Here is a 9,694-nt window from a genome sequence, read left to right as displayed (position 1 = left end):
CAGGGTTGGCACTGCGTCTGCATTTGTGATCATTTCTCTATTTGATCCATTTATCGAAGGTCCTTACACCCCTCACCCAGAGGAAGCCCGTTCCGATCTCTTGGGAGCCACTGTGATATTCTGTCTCCGATCTGTTTGTCTCCGTCAGGACTGAAACCCTTACACGCCCGCTGATATCTCGGGGGTGTAGGATTTCAGGCTCAAGGTAAACTATTGTGAAACAGATGTAGAAAACAGCAGGTGAGATGTTACAGGGCTGAGTGCTTTCTCCAAAGCCCAGAGCGCCGGCACATGGCAGGTTATTGCTTCACTGTCCCCTCTGGCAGTAAAGGGGTTACGACACGGATCTATCCTGGCCAAACGAGAGCAGGTGTCCCGTGCACCCCTGCCAGGTCTGCCCACCTACTCGCCCTGCTGAGAATCGCCCATTTGTTTAGCGCTGGAGAGCACGCCCTGTTCCCTGGGTGGGTGCCAAGGTCACCGGCTGACATAAGACGGAGATTTCCCATGGTGGAGCCTTCATTCCATCACCACGATGCCAGGGACACGCGCGGCACTGCTGCTCCTGCTGACTGGTAAGCAATCTGCTGCAATACCAATAACTAGGTGACCGGAGTAACGGGTGTCTACTTTCTCCCTGAGAACCGTTCCCTCAACCAAATTCAAATCACTGCCCGCTCAGTATGGATGAGAGATGTTCCCCTTTTCCTAATGCTCAAGTATTGTGCTGAAATTCTAGCACAGGCGTAATTCTTAGACACCAAAAATACGGCCATCTTTAATTATCCCGGCAAATATTATTGCTCTTTTTATTTTCTACTTAAGTAGGAAACGGCAGAGTTCAGAATAAGTCGGAAAAGTTCAGGAGCAGTGGATGTTTGTTGAACGTTCATTCTGTAACACGTTCATTGGTTATGTATTGTATGTCTTTATTTATATAGCGCCATTAATGTACATAGTCACAGCAGTAACACACGTGACAATCATATAAATAGCAAATAATACAAACAACACAAAGGGGAGAAGCGCTTCAGAGGAATCCCTGCCCCGAAGAGCTTACAATCTAATTGGTAGGTAAGAACGTACAGAGACAGTAGGAGGTAAGTGCGTCTGCAGGGGGCCAAGCTTTGTGTATCCGGTGTATAGTATTATCCACGGTGCTACTCATATGCTTCTTTAAGCAGGTGTGTTTTCAGGTGGATAGAGAGGGTGCTAGTCGGGTATTGAGGGGAAGGGCATTCCAGAGGTGTGGGGCAGTCAGTGAGAAAGGGTTAAGGCGGATGAGGGCTTTAGATACAAAAGGTGTAGAGAGTTATTCTATAACACGTTAGTTAATTGGTTATTCAATAACACGCTAATTAGTTATTCTACATTCTAGAACATGTTAATTGGTTATTTTGCAACCTTCATTGAATGGCGATTCAGTAATTAAGTAATTAAGTAGTAGTTAAGTTGCTTTTTCGAAATACATGTTAATTAAATAGGTATTCTGTAGCATGTTATTAACTACATCCCATTCTGTAGCATGATAACTACATGCCGTTCTCTCCTCCTGTCATGTAACGCCGCGTCTCTCCCCCTGTAACGCTGCGTCTCTCTCCTCCTGTAACGCTGCGTCTCTCTCCCCCTGTAACGCTGCGTCTCTCTCCCCCTGTAACGCTGCGTCTCTCTCCTCCTGTAACGCTGCGTCTCTCTCCCCCTGTAACGCTGCGTCTCTCTCCCCGTAACGCTGCGTCTCTCTCCCCCTGTAACACTGCGTCTCTCTCCTCCTGTAACGCTGCGTCTCTCTCCCCCTGTAACACTGCGTCTCTCTCCTCCGCAGTCAGCGCAGTCTCTTTCCTCCGGTAACACTGCGTCTCTCTCCTCCACAGTCAGCGCAGTCTCTCTCCTCCGGTAACACTGCATCTCTCTCCTCCACAGTCAGCGCAGTCTCTCTCCTCCTGTAACGCTGCGTCTCTCTCCTCCTATAATGCTGCGTCTCTCTCCCCCTGTAACACTGCGTCTCTCTCCTCCGCAGTCAGTGCAGTCTCTTTCCTCCGGTAACACTGCGTCTCTCTCCTCCACAGTCAGCGCAGTCTCTCTCCTCCGGTAACACTGCATCTCTCTCCTCTGCAGTCAGCGCAGTCCCTCTCCTCCTGTAACACTGCGTCTCTCTCCTCCTGTAACACTGCGTCTCTCTCCTCCTGTAACACTGCGTCTCTCTCCTCCTGTAACGCCGCGTCTCTCTCCTCCTGTAACGCTGCGTCTCTCCTCCTGTAACACTGCGTCTCTCTCCTCCGCAGTCATCGCAGTCTCTTTCCTCCGGTAACACTGCGTCTCTCTCCTCCGCAGTCAGCGCAGTCTCTTTCCTCCGGTAACACTGCGTCTCTCTCCTCCGCAGTCAGCGCAGTCTCTCTCCTCCGGTAACACTGCATCTCTCTCCTCTGCAGTCAGCGCAGTCCCTCTCCTCCTGTAACACTGCGTCTCTCTCCTCCTGTAACACTGCGTCTCTCTCCTCCTGTAACACTGCGTCTCTCTCCTCCTGTAACGCCGCGTCTCTCTCCTCCTGTAACGCTGCGTCTCTCCTCCTGTAACACTGCGTCTCTCCTCCTGTAACACTGCGTCTCTCTCCTCCGCAGTCAGCGCAGTCTCTTTCCTCCGGTAACACTGCGTCTCTCTCCTCCGCAGTCAGCGCAGTCTCTCTCCTCCGGTAACACTGCATCTCTCTCCTCTGCAGTCAGCGCAGTCTCTCTCCCCCTGTAACACTGCGTCTCTCTCCTCCTGTAACACTGCGTCTCTCTCCTCCTGTAACGCTGCGTCTCTCCCCCTGTAACACTGCGTCTCTCTCCTCCGCAGTCAGTGCAGTCTCTTTCCTCCGGTAACACTGCGTCTCTCTCCTCCACAGTCAGCGCAGTCTCTCTCCTCCGGTAACACTGCATCTCTCTCCTCTGCAGTCAGCGCAGTCCCTCTCCTCCTGTAACACTGCGTCTCTCTCCTCCTGTAACACTGCGTCTCTCTCCTCCTGTAACACTGCGTCTCTCTCCTCCTGTAACGCCGCGTCTCTCTCCTCCTGTAACGCTGCGTCTCTCCTCCTGTAACACTGCGTCTCTCTCCTCCGCAGTCATCGCAGTCTCTTTCCTCCGGTAACACTGCGTCTCTCTCCTCCGCAGTCAGCGCAGTCTCTTTCCTCCGGTAACACTGCGTCTCTCTCCTCCGCAGTCAGCGCAGTCTCTCTCCTCCGGTAACACTGCATCTCTCTCCTCTGCAGTCAGCGCAGTCCCTCTCCTCCTGTAACACTGCGTCTCTCTCCTCCTGTAACACTGCGTCTCTCTCCTCCTGTAACACTGCGTCTCTCTCCTCCTGTAACGCCGCGTCTCTCTCCTCCTGTAACGCTGCGTCTCTCCTCCTGTAACACTGCGTCTCTCCTCCTGTAACACTGCGTCTCTCTCCTCCGCAGTCAGCGCAGTCTCTTTCCTCCGGTAACACTGCGTCTCTCTCCTCCGCAGTCAGCGCAGTCTCTCTCCTCCGGTAACACTGCATCTCTCTCCTCTGCAGTCAGCGCAGTCTCTCTCCCCCTGTAACACTGCGTCTCTCTCCTCCTGTAACACTGCGTCTCTCTCCTCCTGTAACGCTGCGTCTCTCCTCCTGTAACACTGCGTCTCTCTCCTCCGCAGTCATCGCAGTCTCTTTCCTCCGGTAACACTGCGTCTCTCTCCTCCACAGTCAGCGCAGTCTCTGCGCGACCTCAGTCAAGGAATCTTTTGCAGTTCCGACAAATGATTAAATGCGCAATGCCCGACAGCAAACCTGTGAGCGAGTTCAACCAATACGGCTGCTACTGCGGGCTGGGGGGCTCCGGGAAACCCATGGATGACTTGGACACGTAGGTTCATTTAACCCCTTCACCGTACCCCCCCCCCTCCCCCAAGATTACAATTAATTAAATAACGCTGCTGGGAATTGTCCAGCGAATGATTATTTCACACGCTGGATACGGCTGCAGATGTAGCAAAGCTTACTGTCCTCTGGGGCAGCTGCCAGGCGCGGCCCCCGCACCGAAGTATTAACACTGCGGGGGTCCCATCCAGAGGTACGGACCCCCGGCTGCTCCATGGCGCTCAACTGTCCCCAGCCCCGCGACACAATAAGTCTGGCTACATCTGTACAACCAGCTGGGACATGGGACACTATTTGCTGTAATAACATCACTGCCGTTCAGGTGATGAGCGTTAGCATTAGGGGTTAAGGTTAGGGCCAGGGTGGGTAACTCCAGTCCTCCGTGGCCGAAGACTGAGCCACTGATTGAGCCACCTGTGCTGAAGCTGGGATATCTTCAACACTTGACCTGTTGGGACTGAGCCACTGATTGTGCCACCTGTGCTGTATCAGGGATTGCCCTAATACCTGGCCTGCTGGTGGCCCTTGAGGACTGGAGCTGCCCCCCCCCCCCCCCTGGGTTCAGGGGTTATGGTATACATTACCTTGGGGGAGAAGCGGCCGGCGGAGGCGAAAGGTCCTAGACGTGTGTCCTTGTGCCTAATAAGTGAATACAGAGAGGATTACAGGCACACAGTGATCGTAACAATAAAGGGAATCTGCTGGTGCTCGGGGAGATGAGGGAGAACCTGTACCACCCCAGAAAGATAACAGAGGCCGGGCACACGGTCTTGCAAAAGGGGTGGTTCAATAGCAGTTGCAAGACCGTGTGCCTGGCTGTGTTCCTCCCCCTCTTGTGTCTAATAAGAACTCACCCACAGATCTCTGCTTGTTGTTTTCCAGGTGCTGTCAGACACACGATAACTGCTACGGTGCCAGCAAGCAGCTGGAGGACTGCATCCCGATCTTTGACAATCCGTATACAGAGATATACACGTACACCTGCACTGATAACTTACCCACGTGCAGCAGTAAGAGCTATTGTCTTAAGTCACTGGGGTGGTTCCTGATGTTGTGGAGAGTGTTAGAAAAGCCTTTGTGATATAATACTCAGGAATCAGGATTCCAGTTAAAATCAGCGTCAGCAAAGATACAGCATACTATATACATCAGCTCAGTTTAAAGCTGCAGTTCAAGCTGCCGTTATATATATATAATAAAAAAAATTCCCATTCAATATGTGCATCAATACAATGTGCACACTGACAAGTGATTAGGTAAGCTGCAGATCGAGCCGTTCTGTAATTAACTGCTTTGCTCAGGGTTATTTAATTCAGCATTATGGGAAATGTAGTTCTGGAATATGATTGACTGGGCAGTTACTATGGTTCACTGCTAGGGAGAGGGTGGGGCTCAAGAGCCAGAGCCTATCAAAAGGGGAAGGGGGCTGTCACTTTGGGAATGCTTCGTACATTTAAAGACATGTTTAATGTTTCTAAACATTTTTTTAAATGCTACAAGTATTTTCTCAAAGTACAGAACAGATTTATTTAAAAGAATACACATGTAGGATATTGCTTGAACTGCTGCTTTAAAGTATCTGAGAAGGTAGTGACTTATGCTATATTCAAATTGATTCTTATACCCTCAGAACAAAGAGATATAAATCACTTGTCTTAGCTAACTTGCGTTTTGCTAACTAAACACACTGATTTCTCAGGAAAGGAATCTTATCACTAAAAATGTCATGGTTTCAAGCTGCCCATAAAAATCATTCATGAGGAGAGAGAGCGATGAGAGAGGGAGAGAGAGAGAGAGAGGGGGGAGAGAGGAGAGAGAGGAGAGTTTTCAAGGCCAGTTTAACTCAAATGTATCTGTCACTGGAGGTGGAAAATACAAACCATATATTGATCCCATAACATAGAGAACACAGTAACTATGAATAATATAAACATGTATGGCTGAAATGTCGGGAGATCTTGTATTTTTTTGTTTCAATCTTTTTTTATTGTATTTTTTGAGACATACACATCTTTACATTGCAAGGGAACTTCACATTAAAGGTGTTACACATATCAAATATTTCCATACAGTATTAAGATCCATAGTTATGGATATGGATCTATTTTGTTCACGTCGTTTCTTAACAGTGTGCTGCTGCTCCATAGTCTCAGGTGTGAACTTAAAGTGGATAGGTGAGATAAGATAGAAAAAGGGTATAGTTGGAAGGAGGGGGGGGGGGAGGAAAGGGAGAGGGTGGGGGGGAACTTAATACAGTGATTGGTACTGGACTTACTCTCCTACTGCCTACTTATTTTTTGAGCCAAGGCTCCCATGTTCGGTAGAACTGATCCGTGGTTTGGTTTAGTTGGGCAGTTAGCTTCTCCGTGTACATAACTTCGTTTATTCTTTTGTGCACCGTTCCTCTTGATGGAGCTTTAATCTTTTTCCAAGCCGCCGCTAAGGAACATCTCGCCGCGGTTAGAATGAAAGAGATCCGTTTCTTCATGGGGGACGGGATGGGGGACGGGATATTTTCCACTGGCTTGGCCAGCACAAGGATCAGCGGGTCCAGAGGAATCCTCAGTTCCGTAATCTCTAGCACCACACTCTGGATCATCACCCAAAAGTTCTGCACCACTGGGCATGTCCACCATGGGAGATCTTGTATTTTTATAGATTAAATAAACACATTTTCTTTTTTCACAACTTCTGTGGTCAGTTCTCGTATATTGTACACCGTGTTGTACCATCTACTACTATGTTACACACACACACTCACACTCAGTCGTTCAGTAGTGAGATAGAATGCTATTATTGTTGTGTGTGTTCTGTGGGGTATGTATGTTCTGCACCGATGCCCTGTTCGGTCGTGTTTAGGGCAGATAATGTTTGTGTTTCCCACCCTGCGCAGGTAAGAACAAGCCATGTGAGGCGCACATCTGTGAGTGTGACAGGAACGCTGCGGTCTGCTTCTCCAGAGCATCGTACAACGAGGGATACAAGAATCTGGACAAGAAAAAGCACTGTCAGTGATGCCACAACGCGGGGACAGCGACAACGCGGGGACACCGGCACAACGCGGGGACACACTGCCCCTCAGTCAATATCCCCCATCACTAATACACCCCCCGCACCTTCTATCTAAACACCTTACATGTAGCACATCCGCGCTATGATTAAATCATCTTATTGAATGATGTTCCTAGTCACATTTCTAATGTTTCCCTTATGGATGCAGGTCACGGTTTGTGATCAGAGAGCACGTACAGTGCAAAGCATACTGTCCTCGGTGCCGTGTATACAAACCTATAGAAAACGCAGAACTGCTGTTCGCTGTCACCTGTGTAACAGGAACGTCAGGACAGTATGTGTCAAGGGGTGTAATACCAAGTCTCAAGGGGTGTAATACCAAGTCTCAAGGGGTGTAATACCAAGTCTCAAGGGGTGTAATACCAAGTCTCAAGGGGTGTAATACCAAGTCTCAAGGGGTGTAATACCAAGTCTCAAGGGGTGTAATACCAAGTCTCAAGGGGTGCAATACCAAGTCCACGTGTCGCGGGGTTATGCTAATATCTTGGGGTCTGATGTCAGGGAGGCGTAATCTGTAGGGTAACGAGCCTATAATGTCCCGTGCAGCGAGGTATTATCGCCAACACATTTCCAAGAATAAGGGAGAGGAGCCCGAGGCGATCTGAGGACGTGTGTCACACCCGAGGAGTTTCTGCAATGCACTGCGTCAGTTACAGGCCCTCCTGGCTGCGATGGGGTTAACCCTTTCACTGCTTCCCAATAACCGTTCCTTTAGGACTAAAAAGGAGGTTAATTCCCGTCTGGCTGAGAGTTTGCCTTGTGATTAATTAGCGGTGATTTAGATTCTGCGAGATCGATCACCAGAAAAGACACATTAATATAAAGAAACACAAGCATTTTATTTAGCAGGTTTCTCTACAAGGAATGAAGTGTTTGTTACAGTAAAGGTAAAATCCAACCCCAGGTAACCCCCTGTCCCGGTGTAACGAGGGCCGGCCGGTGCTGGCCGGGGTTTAGTGCAGAGATTGGGGGGTCCGTGTCTCAGTGTAAATCCTGCCACGTTCTGTACTTCGGTAATCACAGCGGAATCACCTGGAATATAGTTTTATTGTGTTATTGGTGTGTGTCATTGTGTTACTGGTATGTGTTACTGTGTTATTGGTGTGTGTCACTGTGTTATTGTGTTACTGGTATGTGTTATTGTGTGATTGGTGTGTGTTACTGTATTATTGTGTGATTGGTGTGTGTTACTGTATTATTGTGTGATTGTGTTATTGGTGTGTGTTACTGTGTTATTGTGTGATTGTTATTGGTGTGTGTTATTGGTGTGTGTGGATATATATTGTTTTTTAACCCTGACAGTGTTTGCGGCATGGGGTGCAGTGCATGTGATGCAGAGGTGCAGAAGGTGCAGTGCGTGTGACGCAGTAAGAGGCACAAAAGTTGTAGTGCGTATGACGCAGTAACAGGTGCAGAGCGTGTGATGCAGGGAGAGGTGCCGAAGGTGCAGAGCGTGTGATGCAGGGAGAGGTGCCGAAGGTGCAGAGCGTGTGATGCAGGGAGAGGTGCCGAAGGTGCAGAGCGTGTGATGCAGGGAGAGGTGCCGAAGGTGCAGAGCGCGTGATGCAGTGAGAGGTGCAGAAGGTGCAGTGCGCGTGATGCAGTGAGAGGTGCAGAAGGTGCAGTGCGCGTGATGCAGTGAGAGGTGCAGAAGGTTCAGTGCGTGTGATGTATTGAGGTGCAGAAGATGCAGTGCGGGTGACGCAATGAAAGGTGCAGTGCGTGCGATGCAGTGAGGTGCAGAAGGTGCAGTGCGTGTGATGCAGCGAAAGGTGCAGAAGTTGCAGTGAGAGGTGCAGAAGTTGCAGTGAGAGGCGCAGAAGGTGCAGTGCGTGTGATGCAGTGAGGCGCAGAAGTTGCAGTGCGGGTGATGCAGTGAGGCACAGAAGTTGCAGTGCGTTGCAGTGAGAGGCGCAGAAGGTGCAGTGCGTGTGATGCAGTGAGAGGCGCAGAAGTTGCAGTGAGAGGCGCAGAAGTTGCAGTGCGGTGATGCAGCGAGAGGTGCAGAAGGTGCAGTGCGTGTGATATAGTGAGAGGCGCAGAAGTTGCAGTGAGAGGCGCAGAAGGTGCACTGCGTGTCATGCAGTGAGAGGCGCAGAAGTTGCTGTGAGAGGCGCAGAAGTTGCAGTGCGGTGATGTAGTGAGAGGCGCAGAAGTTCAGTGAGAGGCGCAGAAGTTGCTGTGAGAGGCGCAGAAGTTGCAGTGCGGTGATGTAGTGAGAGGCGCAGAAGTTCAGTGAGAGGCGCAGAAGGTGCAGTGCGTGTGATGCAGTGAGAGGCGCAGAAGTTGCAGTGAGAGGCGCAGAAGGTGCACTGCGTGTGATGCAGTGAGAGGCGCAGAAGTTCTAGTGCGTGTGATGCAGTGAGAGGCGCAGAAGTTGCAGTGCGGTGATGTAGTGAGGGGCGCAGAAGTTCAGTGAGAGGCGCAGAAGGTGCAGTGCGGTGATGAAGTGAGAGGCGCAGAAGTTGCAGTGCGTGTGATGCAGTGAGAGGCGCAGAAGTTGCAGTGCGTGTGATGCAGTGAGAGGCGCAGAAGTTGCAGTGAGAGGCGCAGAAGGTGCAGTGCGTGTGATGCAGTGAGAGGCGCAGAAGTTGCAGTGAGAGGCGCAGAAGTTGCAGTGCGTGTGATGCAGTGAGAGGCGCAGAAGTTGCAGTGAGAGGTGCAGAAGTTGCAGTGACGTTGATGCAGCGCGGGTGATGCAGCGAGAGGTGCAGAAGGTGCTGTGAGAGGCGCAGAAGTTGCAGTG

At 50.4% G+C, this 9,694-nt stretch overlaps 1 protein-coding gene across 1 annotated transcript; it reads left to right on the top strand.

Annotated features, from left to right (window-relative positions):
• The first annotated feature begins 455 nt into the window (after positions 1-455).
• Positions 456-7,055, top strand: LOC142481317 (phospholipase A2, minor isoenzyme-like). Its single transcript, XM_075582777.1, has 4 exons — positions 456-575; positions 3,703-3,862; positions 4,759-4,886; positions 6,770-7,055. Exons 1-4 carry the CDS (start codon positions 536-538, stop codon positions 6,889-6,891), a joined length of 450 nt encoding a protein of 149 aa, XP_075438892.1. The 5' UTR covers positions 456-535; the 3' UTR covers positions 6,892-7,055.
• The last annotated feature ends 2,639 nt before the right edge of the window (positions 7,056-9,694 follow it).

Source organism: Ascaphus truei, unplaced genomic scaffold (assembly GCF_040206685.1).
Source record: "Ascaphus truei isolate aAscTru1 unplaced genomic scaffold, aAscTru1.hap1 HAP1_SCAFFOLD_2503, whole genome shotgun sequence".
Taxonomy (NCBI): domain Eukaryota; kingdom Metazoa; phylum Chordata; class Amphibia; order Anura; family Ascaphidae; genus Ascaphus; species Ascaphus truei.
This window is presented reverse-complemented; position numbering and strand designations above follow the sequence as displayed.